This window comes from Drosophila grimshawi, unplaced genomic scaffold, assembly GCF_018153295.1.
Source record: "Drosophila grimshawi isolate 15287-2541.00 unplaced genomic scaffold, ASM1815329v1 contig_1377, whole genome shotgun sequence".
NCBI classification, from domain to species: Eukaryota; Metazoa; Arthropoda; class Insecta; order Diptera; family Drosophilidae; genus Drosophila; species Drosophila grimshawi.
Window position 1 is genome coordinate 22,663,877 of NW_025062900.1, and position 27,992 is coordinate 22,691,868.

General features: G+C 41.3%; 4 protein-coding genes across 5 annotated transcripts; 2 read left to right on the plus strand and 2 right to left on the minus strand.

The window, feature by feature from the left end:
* The first annotated feature begins 1,721 nt into the window (after nt 1-1,721).
* Nucleotides 1,722-3,373, plus strand: LOC6566888. Its single transcript, XM_001993227.2, has one exon. It carries the CDS (start codon nt 1,826-1,828, stop codon nt 3,074-3,076), a length of 1,251 nt encoding a protein of 416 aa, XP_001993263.1. The 5' UTR covers nt 1,722-1,825; the 3' UTR covers nt 3,077-3,373.
* Nucleotides 3,374-4,170: 797 nt separating this feature from the next.
* LOC6566889 (HEAT repeat-containing protein 1 homolog) lies at nt 4,171-11,576 on the plus strand. Its single transcript, XM_001993228.3, has 4 exons — nt 4,171-5,389; nt 5,446-5,717; nt 5,803-9,567; nt 10,181-11,576. The coding sequence occupies exons 1-4, from the start codon at nt 4,221-4,223 to the stop codon at nt 11,341-11,343; spliced, it is 6,369 nt and encodes a 2,122-aa protein (XP_001993264.1). The 5' UTR covers nt 4,171-4,220; the 3' UTR covers nt 11,344-11,576.
* A 235-nt stretch (nt 11,577-11,811) lies between these two features.
* LOC6566890 (sodium/hydrogen exchanger 9B1) lies at nt 11,812-15,265 on the minus strand. Its single transcript, XM_032739447.1, is given in 6 exon segments — nt 11,812-13,156; nt 13,240-13,412; nt 13,476-13,721; nt 14,556-14,645; nt 14,648-14,666; nt 14,913-15,265. Coding segments are annotated over 6 exon segments (2,076 nt in total). The 5' UTR covers nt 15,189-15,265; the 3' UTR covers nt 11,812-11,884.
* Nucleotides 15,266-17,684: 2,419 nt separating this feature from the next.
* LOC6566891 (sodium/hydrogen exchanger 9B2) lies at nt 17,685-27,306 on the minus strand. Of its 2 annotated transcripts, none has more exons than XM_001993230.3 (6): nt 27,191-27,306; nt 21,178-21,455; nt 20,823-20,937; nt 19,833-20,078; nt 19,591-19,763; nt 17,685-19,110 (listed from the first exon to the last, which is right to left on the minus strand). In XM_001993230.3, the coding sequence occupies exons 2-6, from the start codon at nt 21,439-21,441 to the stop codon at nt 17,839-17,841; spliced, it is 2,070 nt and encodes a 689-aa protein (XP_001993266.1). In that variant the 5' UTR covers nt 21,442-21,455; nt 27,191-27,306; the 3' UTR covers nt 17,685-17,838. The 2 variants fall into 2 exon arrangements, with proteins under 2 accessions (XP_001993266.1, XP_032595262.1); XM_032739371.2 differs by lacking the exon at nt 27,191-27,306 and adding an exon at nt 24,654-24,747.
* Between the last annotated feature and the right edge of the window lie 686 nt (nt 27,307-27,992).

A 27,992-nucleotide genomic window follows, 5' to 3' on the forward strand; every position in this document is an offset into this window, starting at 1 on the left:
ACTTGAATATAATAAAATCAAAATTAAATTTGATCATTTTTTACAATTTGTAAATTTAAATATGCATAATACTTGTACATGTGCATACTTCTAATGGACAGTAATGAAGCAATTAAAATCAAATCAAAAGATTGACTTCCAAAAAAAAACACCAAATTGCTATAGATATTTCTTGGCTGCTGACGACAATTATTAACCACAAGTTGGGAAACGAGGGATTAGGGCTGCCAAATGACTTTAAATTAAGCCCGATGTGTGCGTCTGTCGATTTAATTAAAATCAAAACAAAATCTTTGCCCTTCCTTCGCTTGTCCTGCAAGGGGATAATAATAAACGCATAAATAATGCAAAACAATAAATGAGCAAATATTCATAAATTATTAACGCAGGCGTCGCCGACTCTTGATTCCCGTTTGTATCACGACAACAGGGGGACGGACTGGCATAAAGGGGGCACTGCACAAATACCCAAAATATTTTGCCAAAGCATTTAAAAGGACAATGAAGCACGACGCAGCAGCCAGATGACTGAAATGGAGGAAGAAAAGCAAATCCCCGCAACAAATAATTGAGCCTCATAAAGAAATATCATTCATTGATTTTCCTTTTGCTTCTCCCTATCTCTCTCTCTCTCTCTCTCTCTCTCTCTCTGTCTATCTTTTTTCCTCCGTATCTCTCTCTGTCTTTCACTCTGTTTCTGTCTGCGGCAAGTGGATAAAGCTGTGTAGGTTGTCAGCACCCAAGGAACCACAAGGACCATAAGGCTGATGAAACTATCAGCGTATAAAAGAGGGGTTGATTGCGGTGGGCAGCATGATTTTCACATGAATTCGAAATCTATGCCTCGTCATGATTTGCACAAAACTTGAGCTGGCAAATTTGTCAGATGGGCCAAAAACGTGTCTGCGAGAAAGAGAGAGAGAGAGAGAGAGAGAGAGAGATAGAGAGGGGGACAGATGGAGACAGCGATGAATAGAATGGAAAGGGATTCAAGTTTTAAGGGAAACGTGAAACAGAGCAAATGATAAATTATTGAGAGAGTTTTGTTAATTTGATGACATTGATGCCCTGGCCGGAGATTATCACAGAGTGGCCGTCATCTTAATCGTCCACAAGAAAGGGATTGCTGGCAGAGTATTCAGATGTTTGTTTTCGCATAAAGTATGCGCCATAACCTATATGATGACTTATCTCATAAAAAAAATACAAGTTTTTACATTGAATCTTAAGATAATCACATCCGCTGCCTACTTGCAAAATTACATTTTTTTAATTAAAGTAAAAGTAACACATTAACTTCAATAAATGAGGAAACTGGTTTGTAAATAAATAAAATATTAATATCTGTAGAAAATGTAAAATATTTATTCTCGATCTCAATCGTAAGTTGATCGTTCTAAAATATCATTGTCAATAACAAATAATTAAACATTTCTCTACAAAAACGGATTATAGTATCTGAAACATAAATGAAATAATTGAAATATATATATATATATACATACATATATTTGATAGTGTTTACTACCAGATGAATGTAACCAGAATTTTTATTTTTAAAAATATGCATGCATCTTAGCATCTAACACAGTGCACACAAAAATGGCATATCAATTAGCTTTTTGTATGCTAAAGGTGCAGTTTGTTTCAATCCCTACATCGATAGCAAGCTAACTATCGATATGCACGTGCATCGATACCAATTGAGCAACTCTAATATTTGCATCGACGCCAATTGCTTCGTAAAATTCTCAAGCAAGACAGAAAAAGAAAACAAATGTGAAAGTAAAGCTTTATAATTTGGCATTCTCATTCCAAACTCAAAATGAGTGCCTACAATCGAAAAGTATTGAAGAAAATGTGCTCCAGCTCGAGCTTCGATGCGACCGACTGTGGCATTGACGAGTCGGGCTACGCATCCTTTAAAGCGCTGCACAACTCAACCGTGGAGGCGCCATTTTTATTTGATCGCGACTGCGAGACTGAAAACTGTCGCAATGCATCCAACACGACTGCAATCCACTCAAAATCTGACTACAGTTCGCTGCAATTTCAAACGCCGGGCAATCTATCCAACAACATGTCCCAATTCCGCAAATCCAGTTTTAGTCTGACGGATGCGAGCGAAGATGCAAGCAAATTTTCACAACTGATGTCCACGAAACGACGTAAATTGCACTGTCAAGCAATGGCGCACCACAGCAGCCCCAAGAAATCAAAAAAGAAACTATTTCCACTGCCGGCGCAGCTGTCCATCTGCCGTACCCGCTACTACGATGGCATCGAGCAGCTGGATATCGTTGGCAAGCTGAGCAATACGCAGCCAGCGTTGGAGTGCATACTGCAACATGTTGGCTCGCACACGCTGGACGTAATGACTCGGGTGTCCGAGTGCTGGGCACTGGCAGTGCAGAAGAGCCAGCGTGCGATGGAGCGACTGCGCAATCATCGCTTCAAGCTCAGCCTGAGCAAGGAGAACGCTGGCAGTCATCCGCGGATGAAAGGCCATCCGATGCAGTCGAAAAAACAAATTGCAGTGCCATTCAACCCATCCAATGCCATACATAAACCAAATCAAACACAGGTTAGCTATAAGCACACCCCGTTGCAGGACAACGCTGGTCCCTTGGTGGAGCAGATGCAGCGCATCAAGTGTCCGCGCTGCGGCAAATGCAGCCGCGTCTTCTACTGTCAGGTGGAGGAGCAGCAAACGCCGCAGACGATGCCCCAGCACAGGATTGCTGCTGCCCTTTCGCAAACATTACCAAACAACAATTATGTTGCCTTCAGCGAGACGAAACCATCTCTGACGCGCTTCTATTCCATGGATGAGATGAGCAGATCCTCGCCTCCGCCGCCGTATTCGGTGGGTGAATGCACTAGTGTCTTATGTAAATTTCGCTTTTGTGTTGAATGCTGCGGTCTGCCGCATCCGGGCAAGAAGTGTCTGGTCACCGAGATGGGCACCCCATCCAAGATAATGATGCCCGCCGAGAAGGTGACGCCACCTAAGCGCAACCAAAAAACTGACTTCAAGCTCAGTCGTAAAAAGTCCCTGAAGCGTTTGAACTTTTAAGCCAGAAGAACAAAGCAACATAAAAAGTCGAGAACAACCACATTATGTATCCTTAGTTTAAGTTTAAGTAATCGCATTATCGAATGTTGCAAGGTTTTCATGTTTAAAAATAGTATTATATAGTCGACACACATTACAAATTACATCTCCATTTTACTGTCATGAAATCGTATTAGTTTTTCCGTTATTGTATTATGTATGCTGAACAAACATTCTACCTCTGTGAGATTAATTAAACGTAAGACACTTTTTACATTTTTTAAACGATCTTTATAATTAAACAACCAAAATGTCAAACAACCATGATTTTTGTATTTATCTTATTAGCCGATGGATTGATTAGTCCATAATCAATAAGAAGTAAAAGCCAAATCACAACTCCAAATTAAAATAAGAAAAACTGTTAACTGGATCTAATCTGCAGACATCTAAATTAAATTCTTATTTCGATTTGATTGAAATTGAAGGCAAATTCATTAAAAAAATATATTTTTTGCCACATTTGTGTAGTTGTATTGTAAAAGAAATGAGCATTTGTATGCCGAAGCCTGTCACGATCCCACAACTTGAAATTAATATTACGATCGTTTTTTCCTATGGCCGCTATATGATACAGAGATCTGATTCGGTCGTTTAAAGTTTAGTCAATTCTGCGCATATACAAATTTATTGGTCGGGTAAATACTGGAATTGAAAACTATTTATATCAAGATAAAATGTTTGTGATTATTTTCTGTCTTACATTTTAACAAACTTCTCTAATTGTTATTCTAATTGATAAAATAAGGATGTAGCAAAATTAACTCAACTGCATTTAAATTCGAATCTTTGCTAAAATATACATTTATTTTACCTTTACTAGTATTTTGCATCAAGTACATATTTTAAGTATAATTTCCCATTAGTTTTCATTTAATTTATTAATTATATTTCAAGCAAATGTCATTACAGCATTGCGCAGCTTGTGACGTCACATTCAACTTGTCGTGCAGCACCATCGATTGAACATCGATATACAGAAGAGCGTGTGAACTTATCGATATACTACAATTTCATCATTTACCGCCGAAGCACGTGTGAAGTGGTCGTTGTACATTTCACGTTTATTTTCTAGTGTTTTTATACACAAAGGAGCCAAAACAAAATGACGACGTCATTGGCTCAACAACTACAAAACTTGGCTGCGCCGCAGACATCCGTTCCTTTAACGGATGCACGCAGTCGCGCCTCGATATTATTCGATCCCAAAGAGGCGGCCACAAAAGACAGGCGAGCCATCTACGAAATCGGCTTGAGTGGTCTCCTCGAACTGACAGCCTTCAATCCGAACTTCAAGGAGTTCCAACTAACGCTCTTCGATGAGGCCACCCTAACATTGGAGCGTGCCGTCGAGCAGGCGGAGGTCAACCAGCTGCTGGATGCAGCAATCGCCAAATTCTTGCGCCTCTTGTCGCCCTATTTTTTGCTGCGTCCGGCGCACATGTGCTTTGAGTGGCTGCTGCGTCGCTTCCAGGTGCATGACTACAATCGGGAGCAGGTGATGGCACTGATAATGCCATACCACGAGACAAACACATTTGTCCAAGTGCTCCAAACGATGCGACTGCGCAAATCCGACGAGGATTGGTTCTGGCTGCGCCGATTGCAGCGTCCTGGCGTCCCCCTCTCCAAGACGACCATAGTGAATCGTGCCGCGAGCGTGCCCTCGTTCCTCAGCTTCGTCTGTCGCAGCACACGCCAAGCGGTCAAGGAACTAGGTCCACGTGCCCCACAGCTGCAGGCACAGATCAATTTCTATGCCACAGTTGTTGTGGGCGCACTGCAGACGGCCAAGCCACTGGAGGATTGGCATATTTCGACCATATTGGAGTCGCTGCTGAAGGGTCTCGTCTCCGACACGGTGGATTTTGTGGCTGCTTCCTATGTAATTGTCGCCCAGCTCGTCTCACGTACCAAACTGAAGACGAAAATCTGCAACGCGCTACTGGAGCGTGTGGCCAACTGCACTTTCGAGCGACTGCACACAACGGCCCTGATGCTGCTCATCGCGATTCAGGACAAGCAGCAGGCAGCCCGGCCGCAATTCACACCCAAGACAATGTTGAATCTGGCCTGCCAGAAGTGGCTAATTAACGCCTTGACTGCACTGGCCAATGACAACATTGCCATCCGAGCCATTTGTATGCCGCTAGTGCGCGGAGCAGTTGCGGCCATACGGGAGGGAGATGAATCAACGGCTACACATCAGCAGTTTCTCGACAATCTTCTGGCCAATGTGCCGCTCTCCCAGAACGGCGCTCAGCAGCTAATCAAGTAAGAAATTCTCTCTTCTCAGCTCGATTTAATTATTTACAGTGCTTTTCATTTAGCTGTTTCCTGGACACTTTTGTGGACATGGATGATGATAATGAATCCATGCGTATGGACACCACTTTGCCTGAGAATGATGACGAGAATACAATCATTATTGATTCAGATGATGAAATGTTGCCAGCCAAAACCAATTTTCAGACATGGTATACAGAGTTCCTCGAGAAACTCGAACGTCGCTATCCGGATGCCTTTGATCTGAGTGTCAAGGCGGCGCTCAGCGCCAAGTCCAAGACAAGCAATCGCAAGAAGGCACTCAAATTGGCATTGGGTGAGTATATGTGAAATTATCAAATCTGCACTTATTTAACAATTATTATTTTATATTTTATTAAACTTTTAAATACATTTTTCAGGCTTTCGTTTGAATACAACCGACGAGAAGGCGAAGCGTGTTTATGAGAAGCTCTACCATTACAGCGCCGACTGGCGTCTGAGCGCCGTGCAGCAGTTGCTACAGAATCTAAATGTGCCAAGGCGACGGGAGCGCTGCTTTCGCCTGTTGCAAGAATGTCTGCCCGATCGGATCAAGGATGATAGTCCCGCCGTTGTTGCGGCGCTGCTTACACTGCCCACCGTTGATTTTGTCCAGATGCTCGGCGCTCGATCCTTTGCTCAGACGCTGTGTGAACTGTTGCAACGTGCACAGCAGCAGCGGCAAACGCAATGGGATTCTGTGGTGCCACAAGCTGTGCAGCATTTAACCACTTCTGCTGTTAGTGATGATTTCGACTCGAATCTATTGCTGCTCGCACTGATGCCCTATCTGTTTCCATCGAATGCACTGAGCCTCAAGGAACACGAAGCACTCCTGCTTCTGTTGAGCAGCAATTTAGCGAGCAAGCTGCCATTTCTGGGAGAGCTCAATGTATGCACTGAACATGAGAAATTTAATGTCTCGCAGCATCGGCAGCAATTTCTGAATGTAATTGCCACTGCCGGCCAGCTGGCCAATCAGCAAATGGCGCTGCTCGATAGCTTGGAGCAGCATGGAGGCATTGCCTATCTACGCGGCGAGGCGACGCAGCTGACCCACTTGCTAATCCTGCTCACCGCGTATACCAAGCGCGAGTTGAGCGCCTCGGAGAGTCTGCAAATGCTGCAACGTCTGGGCGTCTACACTAGCGGCTTTCACTTTCGCCTGACCAAGGATGGCGGCAGCAACCACGGCCACAGCAGGAACAACAACGACAACTTTGTACCACTGCAGCTTTACGTGGACTTTTTGACAACACTCGCCAAGAATACCAAGTTCCCGCAACTCTCGGCTACCCACTGGAATCAAATGACTGATGAGCTGCATCTTTGCCTGCTGCTCCTGGATGTATTGTGCGCTCACGTTTATGATAAACATTGCGCCCCAGCTGAGCGCAGGGAATGGACACGTGCTCTGAAGGATTGCGTCAATTTAATGCTGCCCGAGGCGCAACAAAAACTCGATTTTCTCTGCAACTTTTACGTATACGAAACATTGCCAGAGCTGTTTAGCAGCGCCTCGGATTATGCCGTGTTTCGCGTGCGCGGCTTTCAACTGTTGCAGGCACTGCTGCGTGCACCAACTGGCGGCGACATCAACTGCAGTTTGTTGCACGTGCTTCGCATAGCCAATGCCTGCAATTCGCCATTGCAAACGCTGCGACAACAGGCACTACAAACGCTTCAACTGCTCGACCAGAAGAAACTGGATGCACATATTGCCCAACTGGTCGAGTGTCTGCTGCAGCGTCAAAGTGAATTGTGCATGGATCATGAGCAATATGCGCTCATCCTGCACACCATACTCCAAAACAGGAAGTGCACGCCGAGAGAGAAACTGCTGTTGGCAAAGCTGCGTCGCAGTCTGTTGGATCTGGTCTGCGATGTGCAGCAGCCAGCAATTTGCACTGCGGCTCTGTTAAAGGCCCTGAAGCACATGAATAATGAGGCAATGCTGACGGCTCTCTTGCCATTAGCGGAGTCAGCATTGAAGCAGGTGGCACAGATTGATCCCGGCAATGATATACCACAGCTGGCACAACTTAGCTGGCCACATAGCGATATTTACTGTGCCGTAATTGAACGCTTCGAGGGATCGGTTGGCTTGAGTGTACTGCAGAGCAAACCCAGCTCCTGGCAACTGCTGGAGGTGACTTTCAAGCAGCATACCACCTATGTGCAACTGGAACAGAAACTACAACCGCTGCCTTGTGTCCTACTCAACTCCGTGTCCCCGGAGACATACGAGCAGCTGCAGAGTCAGCATAAAGTGGCATTGTTGCAGCTGATTGTGGAAGCAGCCACTGCCGCGGATAACGATAGCATCTTTCTGGCTGCACATCGTCTGCTCAAGCGTTGCAGCATCGATTGCCAGTCCCTGATACCCATGTTGGCCAGTATGCTGAGTCGCAGTACTCGCAGCACTTTGCCGGAGCGTCGAGTTCGTGGCGCAACTGAAACCAAATTGGATCTAACCTCCATTGCCTGGAAACAGGGCATGACCCTGCTCGAGCTGTTGGAGCATAAGAAACAACTTGTTGGCGCTGAGCTACTCATTCCCCAGCTCTTTGACCTGCTGCAGCTGTGCCTGACGTTGGAGGAGCACAGTGCGGCCGAGTATCCCAAACAACTGATCCTCTCCAGCCTGCTGCACTGCTGCGAAGCAGCGCAGGCGGCCGGTGTGCAGCTGTCCAAGGTGCTGCCCGAGTCGTGCTTCCGCATCGAGCAGGTGGTGCAGTGTCTGCGCAACACACAGAATCCACAGACGCAACAGCATGCGTTGCTCTTCCTCACACGCTGCGCTGCACTGTATCCGCAGCAGGTGCTGCACAAGATTGTCGAGATCTTTACGTTTGTTGGCTCGACGGTGGCGCGACATGACGATGCCTTCAGTCTGCACATCATACGCAATGTGGTGGAGACCATTATACCCACACTGCTCCTCCAGCCGGGTGAACAACGTCAGCGTTTGGTCATTGCAGTGCTGAAGGTCTTTGCGGATATCTGTATCGATGTGCCGCTGCATCGACGCCTGCCGCTCTACGAGACGCTCTTCCGTGTGCTCAATCCCCGCCAGCATCTGTGGCAATTCCTATGCATCGTACTCGAGTCACAAATGCAATTGGCACAGACGCCACACACGGCAGGCAAACAAGTGGACAGGCAGCGTTTGGAATTTGCACGCGAGCTGACGCTGATGTTCGAGCAGCCGGCTGTTATTGTGGACACCTGTGTGCATCTGCTCGACTACTTGGCCACACTGCCCCAGACTAAGGAGGCGCTTGCCCAGGCAGCCAGTTCCTCCTCGGCCAGCAGCATATCGCCGGAGCAGCAGCTGTTTGATGTGCGCACGCGCAGTTTCAAGCAGCTGCGTCACTATAAATACCTCATCATGGATTATCTATCCAGTGTGAGCAGCTCGGCGGAGTTCCAGACCAAACTTGGCAAACCCAAGCAGTCGCAGTTGGCGCTCTACCAACACTTCATAGCCAAAACACTCTCCTATGTGGTCGTCGTCAATCAGGCACACCAGCTGGCCGATAATGTGCTCAAGAAATACTGGCATGTGCTGGGCAATCATGCACACGATGTCCTGGACAATGCCATTGGACTGCTCAGGGCCGAGCATTTCCTCAATGTGATTACGGAGCTGCTGCAGCACGAGCTCATCCATGTGCGCATCAAGGTGCTGGAGTTGCTGGTCACCAAACTGACGCCACCCAGCGATTACTTTGCCCAATGTCATTCAACCCACTTCGGATTGCTTTTCGAGCCGCTGTGCACCATTGTCGATGGCATCCTAGACACGGCCGGTGGCAATAATGCACAGCAGGCGCAGCTACAGCAGACGGCTCTTCATGCACTCCAGCTGCTGGCCAAACGACACGGACCCGATTACCTGGACGAGTGTCGCACGCTTCTGGCCAAGCTGACGCGCATCGTCAAGCGACGCGCCAATGTGCCCAAGGGTGTTGTCGGCAATGTGGTGCTCACCCTCGTCGAGGTCTGTGCCAGCATTAAGGCTCACGCTCTGGCCCAGTTGCCAAAGTTTGCGCCACAGCTGACGGAACTGCTGAAGGAACAGGTGCAGCTGCTCCTAACCCAACGGCAAACACCGGACTATGTCTGCTCTGCTTTAGTCACTGGTAAGCCAAATATAACAATCTATTTGCTTAGATATATAAGCCATTTAATTGATTGATTATTCATTTAAATCAGTGACGGTCTAATACACATTTATATCTATTGAGCAATGAAAAGCTCGCCATTATAATTGCCAACGTAGCGTGAAAGAGCACAAAACCTACCGGCTTAGCCGGAACTGATTTAAGTCCAAGCAAGCGTAACAGTATCAAACGCATCTTGAAAATCAACTTTCTATCGAAACAAAACAAAAAATGGAAACAAAATTGATTAAAATCTGTGCTTTTAACATTTAACATAGAGATAATTTAACTTAACTTAAGTCGAGAAAAAAGTCCGGTGAATATATTAATATTTTAGTGAATATATAGGTTTTGTTCGCTTAAAGTGAGTTTTTTTTTTAAGGGGCGGTTTTATAAACTGTTTGTCTTTATAATCATTAATCATAATCAACATAATCAGGCGAATCGATATCCGTTTATCTGTTTCTATTAAATAATACATTTTATTTTCGATTAGTGTATATGGTCAGTCAGGTCCAACTCAAAAGGTCTACACACAGTTCGTTGGACCACTTCACTTATTAATTAATGTTTCTCTGCACTTTCCCGACAGCCTTGCATAAGCTGTTTTTAACGCTGCCGCTCTTCCTGGGTCCCTATTTGGTTGACATCATTGGTGCGCTGATACGTCTCTCGGTGCAGTTGGAGAATGCACAACTGGCCCAGGACAAACGGACGCAGGCCCTCAAGCTGCGCATTGTGGACGTGTGGACGGCGGTGGCGCAGGGTGTGGAGGCACGCATTCTGGTGCCCAGCTGTGCAAAGAGCTATGAATGTCTGTTGGAGGCAAAGGCTTACGATGAGCTGGGTATGCTGATGCGCCAGCTACTCCTGCCATGCATCCAACACAATGCCAACTCTGAACTGCAACCCGTACAGGAGACATTATCCGAGCTGTTCCTCCAGGCGCTCGAATTCCGGCTGCAGGTGCGTGGACATAAGCAGCAGCCGCAGCGTCAGCGCATTGCAGAAATTGAGGCGTCCGTGAGTGAGGCGTTTGTCGCCTGGATACTCAAGCTATCCGAGACGAGCTTCCGGCCCATGTACAGTCGGGTGCACATGTGGGCCATGGAACGTACTGAGATCCAGCCGAAGCTCACCTACTTCCTGCTGACCAATCGCATTGCCGAGGCGCTCAAATCGCTCTTTGTGCTCTTCGCCGACGAGTTTATCGAGGATGCGGCACGATTGCTACACGAGCACAACACATCGCATCCAGAGTTCTCCGACGAAGTTGACTCCGATGATATTGTTGACCTGTTGTCGGCTATTCTGAGCACATTGCGTCACGTGTTCCTGCACTGCGACAGCGATTTTATCAATGATCATCGCTTCAATACGCTAATGCGTCCTCTTGTAGATCAGCTGGAGAACAGCTTGGTGCTGGCCAGCGAGTGTGAGACGTTACAGCAAACACTTTCAGATTGCATCGCCCAATTGGCTGCCGCTAGCAACGATGTGCTGTGGAAGCAGCTCAACAACCAGGTGCTGCTCAAGACACGCAACTTTGCGCCCGAAGTGCGCATCCTGGCCTTCAACAGCAGCGTTGCGATTGCCCGCAAGCTGGGCGAGAGCTTCGCTCCGCTCCTGCCGGAGACGGTGCCATTCATAGCCGAACTTCTCGAGGACGAGCATGAGCGTGTGGAGAAGAATACTCGCAGCGCCGTCCAAGAATTGGAAACGATTCTCGGTGAACCCGTGCAGAAATATTTGTAAACTGATTTAGAGCCTTTTTCTTTAACTATGCTTAGACAATGTAAATTTTAAAATCATTTTTACTCATACTGCTGACGTTCATATTTTCTTAATAGGATTCAATTCCATGTTTAATGTATTAATAATTAATTTTTCAACTGTTAACTGAGTGAAGAGATCTAATTAGTCGATGAGCATTTGAATTTCTACATTGATTCAAAGGGAACAAAATATACTATTTTTGCAAAACAAAATATAAATGAAATATTATTGGAACCTACATGGCTCAACTATTAGTAAAGGACAGGCAACTTGGAATAATATTTGTATTCCCAAGAGCCCTTGGGAACTAAATCGGAAAATGATATGTGGTTGAAACGACGGGTTCCGTTTCATCTTTGGTTCCTTGGTAATTATACCATTGTATATTGATTTTCATATATTATTATTGAGTCAAGCATTTATTTTCATATCAAAATAATTGCGCTTGTTTATATTTATATGATCATAATTTGAATTACTCGCATTTTAAAAAGTTAAACTTAGTTTGAGCAACTCCTAACTACTTGTTGAGTGTAAACGATAAGTTGGGAATATGTGCATTGCTTTGGGTATTGTCGTGAGTCTGCTTTTCAGTGGGAGTCTCGGGATCCTCGCGTTCCTCTTCCTCATCGATAATGCTGATGTCGCGTATGGAAGGACGACGCCAGCCGGTGAGTGCCTGTGCCTGCTTCGTCTTTGTCAGCATCCTGGGCCCAGTCACGGATATCAGAATAGCGCCCAAGGGAGCTGTAAGTAAAATACTTAAAATGCATATTGTTTGCACAATTCTTGCCCAGTTGCGGTCCTCTTCTGTGGATGTTTCATCCAAATGTCTAAGAGCCACCGGTCCCAGTGCAGCCTGAACCGTCGCCTTGGCCATCCAGGCCAGGCCTACGAAGAACTTCTCCTTGGTATTGAGACGATCGCCAACAGCGATGCCAGCTGTGACAAAGATGCGTACGATGACCCCGGTGAATATGCACACAGCACCAATGTAAATCAAATTTGAATCCAGCTCGCGCAACTTGATTGTGGCGCCCGTCAAGCCAAACAGAATGGGCTCGAAGATCATCCAGAAGATTTCGAAGCCTGTGCCAACCGGATTGTCATCGATGGTCCAGCCATCCTTGCACCAGAAGTAATTCGATATGAATGATGAGAAGACAACAGCCAGCGGACCAGCGCCCTCAAAGCCCAGCTTACCGCTGCCATAGATGGCCACCAAGTTGCCAATGAATAGCATCATCGTCCGCAACGGCACCACATACGCGTCTCCCCTCTCGGGAAAGATGCGTGCCAGCGAACCCCAGACGATGCCAAAACCCAGGCCGCCAACGATACAGACGGGCACCTGAGCAAACAGATAAAGATGTCCACGATCTGAGTACATGATCGTATTGATGATGCCGAATGCGGCCACCGAGAGAGCATCGTCCACCCCAGACACGGCCACAACTAAAGTGGGTATGCCCTTGGCCACTCCATATCCCTTGGTGCGCAGCCGGAACAAACAGGGCACGACTACAGCGGGTGCAATGGCCGCCATTATGGAGCCGAGCATGCAGCACCAAATCCAGGGCAAGCCGAGCAGGAAGTGCGACATTAACACCAAGACACCGAACTCCACAAACCATGGCACAATGCCCAGCTTGAGAATTGTCTTGTACACCTTCTTGAAGGCATTCGGATTCATTTCGAGGCCAGCTCTCGTTAGGATTATGGTGAGGGCAAATTTACGCAAATGGGCGATGACCTTGGAGAACTCGCCATCGAAATCGACCCAGCCGGCGTTCTAAAAGCAAATAATGAATATGGCAATTTGAATTTCGACTTTTCCAAAGATTTTTCCTCAGTTCATTTCAGTTTCTGACTCACCTGAAACAATAAGCCTACCAGGAGCATACCGAGGAGGCGTGGCAGAGTGGACAATGATATTAGATAGCCACCAAAATTAGCAGCCACCGTAAGCACAACAAGGTCAAAAAGCTGCCCGCCAGGACCAGCTGATTTGCCAATAATCACAAAGGAGGTTATCCAAAGTAGAGCACCTTTTTAGATAAATAAAACCGGTTCACGTTTGGGTTTCAAATATGTCTGAGCAAGCAGCTCACCAATCACTGTGAGGGAAGTCAGGCGGGAGAATGTCCTGAAGGTGGGGCACAGTGGATAGGGAAAGACCTTTTGCCAGAACGGTGGCTCCCATGACTCGGATGGCTCCTGCTTGCGACACTTGAGACAATAATTATATATCCACGACTGTTCCACATAATTCCCATTGTTATCCTGCACTCCTTGGACCGCCTGCAAGCCATTATAATTGGCATTAAGCACGTCCAGCGCACTCTGCTTGTAGATCTCTGTGTGGATTGATAAATAGATCGATCGATCAAGGGTGTTGTCCATATATAGACTCATCGAATTAGCATCTAACTCTAATTGGGTGATAAGTGTGGCATGTGAATATTGTACTATAAAATCAAAACAAGAATTTTAAATCGCCCCTTTCAGACGGATGTTAATTGCTAATGACGACTTTATGGCTTCAAATTCAATTGACATTAGCTCCATAAGTGTTCAATGTTTTCATTTGCTTCTGCTAAATGATAGTCTGAGGTTTACGGTAGGTCTTTGTAATTAACATTATTATAATTATTATTACTCTCAGACTGAGCATTTTATATATATTTCATTCTATACATAACCAGTATTATCTTGAATAAATAATATATTTATTTATAATATGTAAATATCTGCCTACGTATGAAACGTTGCTCCTCCAACAATCTACAAGCTAATCTAATATTTTAAATATTTCAAGTCACATTCCTATCAAAATTATTAACTTTATAATTAATTATTGTACCAAATTTCACAAGATCATTCCTTAACAATAATAATCCATAAGAGTCTAAAGTATCGTCACAATGACACACTAAAAAATGAAAACAAAATGTTTTTAAACGAATTAAGTAAATTGTAAAAAGTACACTTGATTCTATGAATTTAAGTGATAAAATATTAATATCAGTTGTCTCTGGATGAAAGCCGATTGAAAATTGAAAATTATTTAAAAAAATCATCGCTAAAGTTTGATTGTCATCTAACTTAATATATTCTCAGTAAAGTTCACTTTCGATTATTAAATTCAGCACACTTTTCCTTATATTCACAAATTTTAGAGTCCGACTTACCATAACTGTTCGTCGAGACACGATCGCACTCATTTTCATGGGACACAACATCCTTCAAGATGCTTCTCCTACGTCCAGGTGCTCCGATCCAAAGTGTGAATGTGTTGAAGTCTGTGTCCAAATTAAAATTATTGCATTTTTTTAAGGAATGTGATTACTTTGTTTGGAAGAGTGTTGACTAATTGAAAGTATGCGCAAATCAGTAAGCATTTAATTGCAATTACGAGCATCATTAAAATTTCAGTAATACACATTGAGTACGGTATATGGTTACTAAATGCTGTACCCGCATTTGACTCGGTAGATCGTTAAACACACAGTAAAAACAAAATTACGATCATAATATAATCCGCTTACCTGTGACACTTTACGTGGGTGTGGAAAATCAAAGGCGAGATTATCATATCCGGCACTATTATGTCCTAGCACCGGGACCTCGGAAACAATGCTGACACGCCGCTTCGGCTGACTCTCGATGACGATGGTGCTCTTATGATTTGGGGTTGGAGGTGTCTGCCCGTCAATGGAGACCAAAGGCGTTGGCACATTGATTGCCAGTGGGCTGGGTCGAGCTATTGTTTTTGTAGCACCAACTACGGCCACTGTGCTGCCCTGATCTAAATTAGTCGTCATTGTTTTGTGGCTCTGCGGGATAATGCGGGGTGCGAGGCTTACTAAACACTAACTGATTTATATCACTTATATCAGCTTACTATATACATAATATACACAAATTCCACGCAAAAGCCAATTTATCCGGTCCGCGGCCTTTACAACCAGCTCGTTCGGCGTTTAACGTTCAAATAAACTCATCTGCCGTCGTGGCTGGCGATACTGATCACGGTTTTTTTGGGCGAGTTGCCGGGCTTTTTGTGGGCCCGCTGGCCAAACCGATATTCGAGTGTTTGTTTGTGTGTGTGTGTGTGTCTGTCTGTGGAATGTGCTAAAGATTAATGCAAATAAGTATTAATTATTTAATACAGGAATCATAAAAACAAAATAACAGCTGGCCATAAACAAATTTAAAGTTTTCAATAATTTGCACTAATTAGAGACAAATGGATCTGGAGCCCTGGACTGGTCACAGATATCCATCCATATTACATACATATTTTTGTATATGTATGTATGTGTAAACCACGTCGGAGCTGTGGTCGGGTTTGATTTGATCTCGGATTGTTTGTCGTTGAATTGTGACGCATTTTATCTAAACAAATTGACATGAGAGACCAGCAGACTCTCGCTTCTAAATAACGAGGCTGAATTAATTATTTAATGGAATTTGTTACTCTGTCGTTTTTTATCCCCCCTTTTGACTTTACGCCATTGTTATTATTTTGGTTGTTTTTGTTTGCTTCTTTTTTTTTGTGTGGTATTTAGAAATTTGTTGTTAAACCAGGTATTTGGTGATACCCTGTGACATATAAATGTGCAATGAATTGTGGTTATAAGGTTAGGTTATCTGGTGACAAATTAAGTACATATATTCTTAAGCTAAACATTAGTCGATTTCAACTCCAGCAGCAAATGAATTTAAGTTTAATTCACAAATTTGAGTTTACAGTAATATCGCTTCTATATAATTTTCTTCTCGATCATTATTTGAAAAATAATTGCAGGGTAAATTTTCATTTATATGTATTAATGTTTTAGACAACAATTTGGGATCTCCCGATCGAGAACGCGACACAGCAACATTCTTTCTGGAATTTGCAATTTGCGATGCGTTAGATTAAAGCCAACAAAGGCAACTCGCCTCATTTGTGGACTGGTTGGGCGTTTTTTGCGCAATGTCATTTAAATCGGTGATCATACAATTTCATTATTTATCACCTACACAACGGTAGCCGCGATTAGAGCTCCTATTATTATCTGTGCTCTGCGAATGTTTTTTATTATAATTATATGAGAAAGAATTTCACGCTTAAATTGCTCCCTGCGAAATTATTTTGTTTAGCAATGTTAGGAATGCGGCTTTAAAACGGCACGAAATCAGTTTCTCTAGCTGATTAATTATCCTATTTACTTTTTTCATCTACCATTAATTTACATATAAAAGTTGCAAAATTCCAGAATACCTAATTGAAATTTAAATAAATTGCTACCTTTACCAACAGTTAAGCTTGTTGGCGAACCACATACAAAATAAAAATTCCCCTCATTTAGGAACTCATCAAATAAAAAAAAATTAAAAGAGTGGAAAATTTTTTGATCGTCACTTGATGAATCTGCATATTGTAAAGATTGTTTATTATTTCTTCGTTGCTTTCTTTATTTATTATGTGTTTGCTTCAAAAAATTTATTGGTTGGTCTTTTTTTCATTGATGTTTATTATATATGGGTGCACTTATTTATAAGCTTAGGGCAGAAACCAGTTCTTTAAAAGTATACATTATATATATATATTTTTTTTGTGGGCGCTTCAAAGCAGGTCTGGTTTATTCTGGTTTATTCTAATAATTTTATATGATTTTGGATGCGAATTCCATTCTATTCGTCTTAGCAATTAAAAACCTAACGTTATGTAAGATCGCACTTAACTTGCTCCCACAATTATTCTATTAATGTTTTCAATTAAATTGATAAGAAATAACAAATATTTCCTCAGTAATAATTTGAATAATTTGATCCTACTCTAAAAAGTATGTTAGGTAAAAAGTCAACCAGCTAAGTAGGCCAAAGGGCCTTAGCGAAGACTCGAACCCACTCAGAAAATTCTATTTCTAAATCTTTCAATTTGAAACGAACAAAAAAAAGAAAACAATAATAGGGCCGATTAAATGACGTACGCTGAACATATATACCAAGTTTGAGTGGTTACATTTATACATGCAAATGCTTTGGTGGCCACATAGATAGATACTCCCATTTTCATTAAGACTTTCAGCACGAATTCATACTCACATTAAAAAGTTTAAGATTGAAGATTAATGATTTTATAAAATCAATAAATTGGAGGAATTCATTTCTGGTATGTGGTTACTTCAGCAATTGCGTCATCATTATAAATGCTGTCATTTTCGATGAGTGCTTTATGAGCTTTAGCGTTACGAGAGTACTCTCAGATGACTCGGTACATCGTTAAACAAACATTAAACCAAATTAGCGATTGCAATCACTATAAATAAGTAAATAAGTTGTTTTTATTTTTTCGTTCTGCTCACTTATTATTTATTTGGAATGCAAGTCCCTATCCTAAATATTGCCGTAGTATAACTATCAACATCGTATCTTAATACAACAAAAATCTGGAGCTTCACGCAATTCCCATCCAGGGTTTCACTATTTATTTGCGGTATATGATAAATGGGCATTACTTTGCGTATTTTCATCCGTTTCCTTGTCTCGGGGCAACTCGGGATCTTCTCGTTCCTCCTCCTCATCGATAATACTGATATCGCGTATAGAGGGACGATGACTGCGTCGCCAGCCGGACAAGATCTGCGGCTGTTTCGTCTTGGTCAGCATACGGCTGCCAGTTACGGATATCAGAATGGCGCCCAGTGGAGCTGTCAGCACAATACTGAACACACAAACTGTCTGCACAATTTCTGCCCACTTGCGCTCTTCTGCAGTTGCATCGCTGCCCAGATGCTTTAAGGCCGCCGGTCCCAATGCAGCCTGAACCGTCGCCTTGGCCATCCAGGAGAGGCCTATAAAGAACTTCTCCTTGGTATTGAGACGATCGCCAACAGCGATGCCAGCTGTGACAAAGATGCGTATGATGACGCCAGCGAATATACAGCCTGCTCCAATTGAGACTGTTTGCGAGTCCAGCTCGCTGATAATGATGGTGGCACCGGTTAGGCCAAATAGAATGGGCTCGAAGATCATCCAGAAGATCTCAAATGCGGTTGATACGGGATTCTCATCGACCTCCCAGCCATCCTTGCACCAAAACAGATTCGATACGAAAGATGAGAAGACAACGCCCAACGGACCAGCTCCCTCAAAGCCCAACTCCTCACTGCCATAGATAGCCACCAGGTTGCCAGAAAAGAGCATCAAAGTGCGCAACGGTACCACATAGGCATCCCCTTTCTCGGGAAAGATGCGAGACACCGAGCCCCAGATGACGCCAAAGGCCAGACCGCCTAGGATGCAGACTGGTGCCTGAGCAATCTGGTAGCCCAATCCCTTGTCCGAGAACATAATCGTGCTGACGATGCCAAAGATTGCCACAGAGAGAGCATCATCCACTCCGGCCACGGCAATCACTAGTGTGGGTATGCCCTTGACAACGCCATATCCCTTGGTGCGCAGCCGGAACAGGCAAGGCACAACTACCGCTGGCGAGATGGCGGCAATGATTGAGCCCAGCATACAGCCCCAGATCCATGGAAGATCGAGCAGAAAGTGTGACATGATCGTCATGACAGCGGCTTCCACCATCCACGGCACAATGCCCAGCTTGAGAATGGTCTTGTAGACTTTCTTGAAGGCCTCCGGTTCCATTTCGAGACCAGCTCGACTCAGGATTATGGTTAAGGCAAACTTGCGCAGATGGCCCGTTACTTTCGAGAAGTCACCATCGAGATCCACCCAGCCAACGTTCTGGAATTATTGAAATATTGTTATACAACATGATCTTTAATTAATTTTATTATATATATTAAATATTTTAATTAGCTCAAGTATTAATTTGCTTTTCTGTTAAATATATATCGAGGTTTAATTTTGAGCTAACAGATTTTATAAACTAGCCAAGTCAATATTTTATACTTATCTCAAATATCATTATCATTGTCATGAGCTATTCCAAATGATTTGCACTACTGGCAATTGCGCTTTAATAAGTACTTGATTGCAACAAACTATAAATTATAGGTTTATACACAACAAAAACACCTTAAATATTTTTTCCTGAAGCAAATAGCAACTTTACATTTTAAATGACAGAAGTACAATTTATTTTCATTATTAGTTTTTAAGACCGAGCACAAAAAATTCTGCTGAATTAATGATATTTGTGAAACTTAATGACAGTTCCATCAAATTTAGTGAGCTTTAAACAACCCGCACTGTTTATCTCACCTGAAAGAGTATGCCCACCAGCAGCATACCAATCAACCTTGGCAGGGTGGTCAATGATATCAGATAACCACCAAAATTGGCAGCCACTGTAAGCACCACTAGACTGAAGAGCTGCCCGCCAGGGGCAGCTGTGTCCCCAATAATCACAAATGCCACAATCCAAAGTAGCAAACCTAAACAAAGATACATGATATCATATTTTAGAAAGATAGTCATAAAGACATATCGATGCTTTCACTTACCAATCAGAATGAGAACACAAAGACGAGAGAATGTCCTGAAAGTGGGACACAGTGGATAGGGAAAGACCTTTTGCCAGAATGATGGCTCCCATGCCTCGGATGGCTCATCGCCCCGACATTTAACGCAGAATGTGTAAATCCAAGATTCTTCCACATAATTAGCGGCACTCGTATCCTGAGAGCTAGTCTGCATATGGCCCTGATACTTTCCATTGAACACATCCAATGCACTCTGCCTGTGGTTTTCTGCAATTGGAAGCAAAGATAATGAATGCGCCGAGTGCATAGCACGTACAATTCTGTACGCTGACTACGACTAGTAAATAAACAATTTATGTCATTATTTAGAATTCGAGTTTAATTATGTCTGCGCATATCGTGCCTAAGAACAAACAATCATCAAAACAAGTGATGAAACTTTGACGAAATGCTTGACTATGGGGTATCCTCTACATTGACACAAAAAAATACTCCCATTAATACTGATTGATAAATTATATATGTTCAAAATTTTGGTATACAATAAACCTTCGGCAAAATGTTTAGTTTAAAATCAAACAAAAAACTCGAATGCTTTTGCATTTACAAAAATACACCTATGCAAATAATAATTTTAAACATTCACGTTGTGTGACTGACATCTCAATATACCCCTTATATATGCGATAGTGTGTGTTTCGACATTTCGGATGGCAACTGGAAATAGGAAATCACTTTCCGTACTGTTAATTGATAATGTTAACTTTGTGATGGCAAATTGGATTGACAATAGAAGCACAAGTGCTCAAATAGAAACCTATCGTAAACGTATTTGTTTTTTGCTAAGTGACATACGATGGCCTTCGGAACCGTCTTTGAAATTGACATACGAACAGTGTCAGATAATAAGGTAACCGGAACGCCCCAAAGTCAATAAACCTGATAACTGATTGTAGAAATCTGACCAATATCACGCATACGGAATGTATGACATTTTACTGGATTACTTACCAAAGCTGTGCGTGGATCCACGATCGCTTTCATTATCGTTATAATGCTGCGATGGCTCTTTTAAGATACTCCGCCTTCTCGATGGCCCGATCTCTGTGTGCGAGTGTGTCGAGGTCTACACAATATAATTTGAAAGAAATTTTGGTATTTATTACATCTTTTGAAATCCCAGGCGATTATCTATCAGCTGATACGTGGACGGTTGCCAAGAAATTATCAATATGCGATTGTCGGCTCTTGCGCTTATGGGCAACACTTAATAAACACTCAAATCCGAATTTACGACCCCCAATTGATCGTAATCGCAATTGACGCCAATTGCAAAACGTTAACGCCAACGATGACGACAACTCACCTGGGATATTTTGCGTCTGGGATTTTGCTCATAGGCGAGATTGTCGTAACCGGCGGCACCGCCACTGGCACTGATCATCGGCGCATCCGATATGATGCTGACACGCCGCTTGGGCTGGCTCTCGACGACCAGGGAGGTCTTGTGGGTGCCATGGTTGCCATTATTGCCATTGGGCATCGGTGAGGTGCGGATATCCGGTATTGGCAGTGTTGTCAGGTTATTTTCCTCGCTGCCATTGCCGCTCGTTTCCCCCTTAGCCGTCATCGTCCTGTCGCGTTCTGCAGGAAGAGATGCGTCCGCTTATCAATTTATATGGATTTACGAGTCTGTGTGTGTTTCTGGCTACTCAAAATATTTTTCGCGCCGCGTTGCCGAGTTTTACAACTAGCTCGTTCAACGTTTAGCGTTGAAATAAATTCATTATCATTCGGCGATGTCGTTTCAGATCGTCACTCTGTGGGAGTTTCGCGGGCCAGTTTCACATGTGTGTGTGTGTGTGTGTGTGTGTGTGTGTGTGTGTGTGTAGGAGTGTGTGTATTTGAGTGAAAAAGAGTAATTGTATTTGTGAATTCAACACAAACTTGTGAAAGGGCTAAAGATTAAAGCAAATATAAAGCTTTTAATATATAACAAATTGAACAATAGCCAATGAAAATAAATCCAAAAAAATACTACTAAATTCAATTAGCTCCTTTTCTCATATGATATTGATACTTGACATGCTACATTAGTAAAAATTGTTTCTTTGTGACACATTGTTCATATTTTAGATATAAAGTAGCTCTGGAAAACAGGTTTCTTATTTGTTTAATTTTCTAATAAATCCATGTCAAATCAGAACTAAATGTGACTAAAAGTCATAAGATTTACCGACACAAATAAATAAGTTATACTTATTAATATAATTATAGGCAAGGAATGCTGTTTACAATTTTATCGTTTAGAGCCACCAACTTTTTTAATTATAACTAAATAACTAATTTTTATAACTCGTATATATTTATCATAATGTCTTATTCCAAAAAGAAGAAAAAGTGGCCCAGGACACCAAAGAGAACATATCCTTGCAAACAGAAGTCAAACTGCCAACATTTAAATTGTATTATAAATTTAAATGCCCGACTGATTTTGAAAGCTATATGATATATTTGTCCAATCTTGATAATCTTTTTTTTTAAGTAGAACTCATCTGCCGACTGATTCATCCCAAGGCAACTGTGGAACTATGGAACTGCGATGAATGTATTACGCGAAGAAATCGTCAATCGACTAATAATGCTGATCAAGAATATATATACTTTATGGGTTCGTTGATGTTTTCTTCAATGCGTTACAAGCTTCTGGCCAAAATTATCATACCCTTTGCTAAAGAACGAAAAAAAATACACTCTACTTTAAAGTCCAAATAAATTTGGTAAGATTTAAGACATTTGTGTTATACAATGCATCTAACTAGATCATAAATAAATTGCAAACACGTTGCTTACAATTTTCGAAATTTATATTAGCAATATATAGTTTTGTAACTAATGAACAAATTCGTCATCAAGTTTAATTGCACAATCGTTAAGCACAATTTATTGTTTTTGTTACGAGCGACATTTATTTTTGTTTTTATGTACGCCAAGTTTGTTTGTATCTGACTTAATTGCTCTTATTTTATAGACGTACATACATAAAGAATGTAAATCTGTGCTAAAAAGTACAATAGAATCTAACAATGTATATAATAAATTTCTTTGCTAACTTATATTCATTTTCTAAATTACGCATAGTAACTCTTTGACATCCCAAAAATGTCAATAAACAAGTATAACTTGAAAAAAAAAATCAACTTGTTTATTTAATTCACGCTCTAATAAAGCGCCTAAATATAAATATATCCGAGTCGGCATGTTGATGTCTATATATATGTTGATTTTCTCTGTATGACTAGAGCAATCAATGTCTGTTTGCAATCGAATCTGCATAATTGACCAGGCACGCTCAATGTTTTCAATTTTCACCTGTAATTAACGCCATCTCAACGTTGATATGAGTAATTCGCAAAAATTGATACCAGCGAGTATCAAGAGATCACAAATAATTGTGAGTTCGGTTCGTTTGCTCTGTGACAACAGTTGTTTAGCGCATCCGATGCCTGCCCCCAAAGGAGTGTGAAGTGTTCTAAAACCGATTGGGTAATTACGAAAAGATTAAATATGAATATGTCTTAAAGAGAACTGAGACAAAATTCTTGCTTGTGGAGTCATAATAGGTGTTTAAAAAAAAAAGAAACATAAGTAAATAAAAATTAAAATACATTAAAACAGAAGCAGTGCGAACCACAGTGCTTTGACTTGCGGCTCGGCTCTAATTGGCGATTGTCTGGCAAGCGGCAAGTGCGTTGGTTGACAAACATTTCTACTGAGCCATCACGTGCTCCGGCTGGAGCATGTCGAACAAAGCAGATTAATTAGCATGGCGGTGTCATTTGTAAAATTTTTAGCATTTTTAATAATGCTTATTCTGATATCAAACAACTTGTTTACACCTTAACACAAGGCGTACGATCACGTGTAAATGGCACAAGTCAAGTGGAGCATATACAAAATATACATTTTTGTTTATATCACCTTCATTTTAGCTTTTTTTTTTTTTTTTTGGGACTTTTTCTCAAGTCTTGTGAGTGAGATTTGCGATTTACATAATACATAGTACCTAAAGCTAATTGTGCTCTGTGTTTTGTTGCTTTCGACTTAAATGAGAGCTCGTCTATAAATCGCGACAGTTGCCTGCCATTGCCTGACCTTGCCAGAGGTGGCATACCACGAAAAAGCGCGTCGCATTGGCACCGAAACGAAAAATCGTTCTACGTGACTTGTTTTCCAAAGTGGATACCACCGAGCACTGAGTACCCCAGTTGCCCAGTTGCCCAGTTGCCCAGTTGCCCAGTTGGCAATAAGCAAATTTTCAAGCTTAGTTAGCGATGGGTCAACTGCCGGTCGACACTTTAGCGGACGCCGCTCACAGTTCCGAAGCCGTTAATATTGACTCTTATACCCTACAAACAGCAAATCTTTCATTGAGGGTATGAAAATTAAAAAAAAAATATATTGTATTAAACTCTGGCAGTATAGGTGCTTGCATGGCTAATCTAATAAGTAGACGTACTTATCTCTCTGCGCTTCGTAGGTAATCAATAAAAACAAATAACCCTCTCAATTATAAACTAATGGTCTTCAAGGTAAGTGTAACAATCGATAGTGTAACAAACATAAATATGGCAAGCACTTGAAATAATCGACGTTGAAAACTAAATTTACAAATAAGGAGCAAGTGGGCTTATGATGTGGGAAAACCCCAATAGTTTTTTCTAACTTATTTTTCCCATTTCTTTAATATTTGTTTATATTTATTTGTTGTGCTGTTTATAAATGGTGTGTATGGCTTATAGGGTATGACCTAATCAACCGATTCTCAGAATTTAAACTCACTTGATTTTTCTTTACTTTTCAGGCCACGTTTGACTACACAGTTGGATGGGTATTCAGTTAGCAATCGGTTTGCATTCATCCAGTATTCTGAGTGGGTCACTGTCTCATTCTGCGTTGCTTGTTTATTTATTTATTTATTTCTCCACTGCGTTTATTAAGTTAAAGCATTGCGTTTCGTATTAATCTAATCACTTCTTCACATCAGACACTGTAAATGAAATATTATTGCTACACACAGATAATCGGCATAGATAATAATACTTCAAAAACATCGAATGAAATTACTATGTGTACATATATGTATATAGATAATCGGAATAGACAATAATACTTCAAATTGAAATGAACAAAATTCGTGGCATTGTTGATAAGTCCTTTGACTGCCACTTAAATTCAAATCATTTCAAAACTTATAAGCAAGCGAGATTATTCAAAAAGATTAACTTACAAGTAAGTATTTTATTTATATTGTAATTAGTTTCACAGCTCACCATCCTAAATATTTATTTACCAACGTGTATGATGATCTAGTTATGATTGACTAGCAGATATCCGCAATAAGTTTGTATATACAGATATCAGAAATAAGATAGAGTTGATTACTACTCAGTTGTAATGATGGAGAAGATGCACTGTTATTGATTGTGCTTGTATTACTTTTGTATCATTGACCAATTCCAGTTGATTGACTTATTATCATTGAAGAGATCGGTTAAAGTTGCGGTTGACGTCAAGAGCAATTCTTGCGTATAAACTTCTCAATTCGATTGGTCTGAAACCCAATGAAGGCAATTAAATGCAAACAAGGAGTTTGATTAAACATTGCGGACAATTGAACATTTTATGGATGGCTTCAAAATTTTATCAAAAGCCATATTTTACGATATTGTTTATAGCATATCATAAATAATTTGCAAAGATTGATGGCGACACAAATAAATGCCTCATATTATTCTTGGTAAGTAGTCACTCGGCCGTAGCTTATCTCACAGTCAATGAAACGCTTACCAACATATATTAATTTTGATGATAAGAAAACCCTCGCCTAAGATTTATGCATAAGAAAATCCATGCCCCACTAAAAACCAATTCTCGACAATTAACAACTGCGAACAATCCGATAAGCAGGTTCGGGTTCGGGTTCGGGTTCGGAATCGGGTTCTGGTTTGTTATCGTTTTGTGGCCGTCTGTCGGTTAATTGACTGATATTGCACTCTTGTGGCGTTTGTTTTAATTACCGCTGTACAGCGAATTGAGATTGATTTGGAATACAGATGGATTCATAGCTGCCGATCGGATCTTGCATTGCTGATTACTCCACTTATTGGTGTTTGATTAAAAACAATCTCCACTTGAATATCAATCAGCCCTGAACGGTTTATGGCTTACTCAATGATCGTCAAACTGGAACGATTTCGCACATATATTGGTTGGGCTTTTGAGTCTATAGTCTGGCCGGATGTATTAAATTGATTGCATATGGTTAAGTGTATATCTCTACGCAAGAAATCAAAAACAAACAAACAAAATTCCGTGACTACCATAAAAAAAACGTTTTATACAAACAATGGCAGCGCCTTTGACTGAAAAAAACAGGTTAACATGGCTAATGGCTGTTGTATGACACGGTTATTACTGATATTTGATATTCACCAAATTGATATGATTTTTTAATTATTTATTATCGACAATTTTGTTGTTCCGATTGTTACTGTTCTTGCTGTCGCACAATTATCAAGCAATACGCACTTTACTTTTTTATCTGTATCTTTAAAAAAATGGATGGCTCCAAGTTTTCCACACCCATAATACAAAAACTGAAACTTAACCGATTTTTAAAAGAGATACATTTTTTATTATGCCTAATACTTCAATTTGATTGTGAAACAAGATTATTTCAGAAGTCATGCTACAATTTTGTTATAAGTTTTCGTTCAAATTTATATATAAAATTTTATTTAAACTTGAAAACCCGATTTTTGCTCGGCATTCATGTAAAAGCTGCGCACTTTCATGAATGTAATTACTCAGTCATAATATTGTGTGAACTTCGATGCACCACAATGAGAAATTATAAAATATGTCAACTAATCATACTAAAAAGTATCAGAGTAAATATCACAAACCGGTTTTACATTCATATATACGAGTAAATAAAATAATATATATACTGTAATGTCGATGAACCGACTTCCGTTAGAATTCACCTATTATATATGTGCTAGAATTAATTTAATTTGTTTATTCGCTATTACAGCTTAATTGTAATTGTGTGAAATCAATGCAATAGAATTGCAGTGAAACATTTTAACAGATTCGTATATATTGTAAAATATGAACGTATTCAAGTACACTTGTCTTTCATTTCGAAATGAACGAATGCAATTTGCATTTTTGAATCGAACAGCAACACGCATAAAAATGTAAATAAAGTATTCGTATTATTTTTACCAACGACAATTTTGTGAACAAATATTTGAACTTAAACTTGAGTTGGGTTAATAAACGAGCGCTTATCACTTATGGAGTGAACCTACTTTTGAGTTTTTGTCAAGCAGGAAATTTGATGGTTTCTTAATTTCGGCAATATGTGTCAGATTGTAACTATTATCAATGTACTGTCTGACAATTGCAGAAATTTGTACTTTTTGCCAGAAACGCGTTGACAATCGCTTCACTCAGTTTGATAACGATCCACGAACTCCGGACTCCCGAGCGTGGCTCCGTTTTTAATAAGACTAAATCGCTCCAAATTCTTTTCAGCTCTTTATATGCACACATACTCAACGCCAGTCAAATATCGCGAATGTTGTCTTGTATGAGTGTAAGTACTCGCACTTATTCATGACCGAATACGAATACTCGCACAATGAATAAGAATCGAATCGCAGCGATTAACTCAATCACAGCTCTTCGGATCGTGCCCGAAGAGAAGCCGACGTTTTGGGTCTTCGGCTGGAATATCTTTGCAACTTGATTTGGATAGGCGTGCGAATCACTTGGGTGCATATAAATCAATGAGTTACCTTATATGATTAAATAATACGTTTATATATTTTATTACATTTACGAGCTGCATAAATTCAAGACATCACGTACCTTCATATATTATTCTAGGTATATAAATTAAATTCGTCGGCTATTTGCAACAGCAAAGAAGAATTATTTATTACCACAAGCATGTGCGAGTGGCTGCATTAAAGCGATTATCAAGCTCGGCATTTGTAGTAGTCAAAGTAAGTAAATATTGGCTCAGAACTTATCGAGTATATTCAGATACGTTTACATATATACATGTGTATATATGATACGCAAAAGTATGCAATAAAAATGATTGAT

Bases quoted from the DNA above. Each gene is read 5' to 3' on its own strand.
- LOC6566888 (XM_001993227.2), top strand. From the start codon at position 1,826: ATGAGTGCCTACAATCGAAAAGTATTGAAGAAAATGTGCTCCAGCTCG.
- LOC6566889 (XM_001993228.3), top strand. From the start codon at position 4,221: ATGACGACGTCATTGGCTCAACAACTACAAAACTTGGCTGCGCCGCAG. The intron at 5,390-5,445 runs GTAAGAAATTCT...CTTTTCATTTAG, and splicing joins GGCGCTCAGCAGCTAATCAA to CTGTTTCCTGGACACTTTTG. The intron at 5,718-5,802 runs GTGAGTATATGT...TACATTTTTCAG, and splicing joins GGCACTCAAATTGGCATTGG to GCTTTCGTTTGAATACAACC.
- LOC6566891 (XM_032739371.2), bottom strand. From the start codon at position 24,732: ATGAATGCAAACCGATTGCTAACTGAATACCCATCCAACTGTGTAGTC. The intron at 19,764-19,832 runs GTAAGTGAAAGC...ATCTTTGTTTAG, and splicing joins TTGTGTTCTCATTCTGATTG to GTTTGCTACTTTGGATTGTG. The intron at 19,111-19,590 runs GTGAGATAAACA...CAATAATTCCAG, and splicing joins TGGTGGGCATACTCTTTCAG to AACGTTGGCTGGGTGGATCT.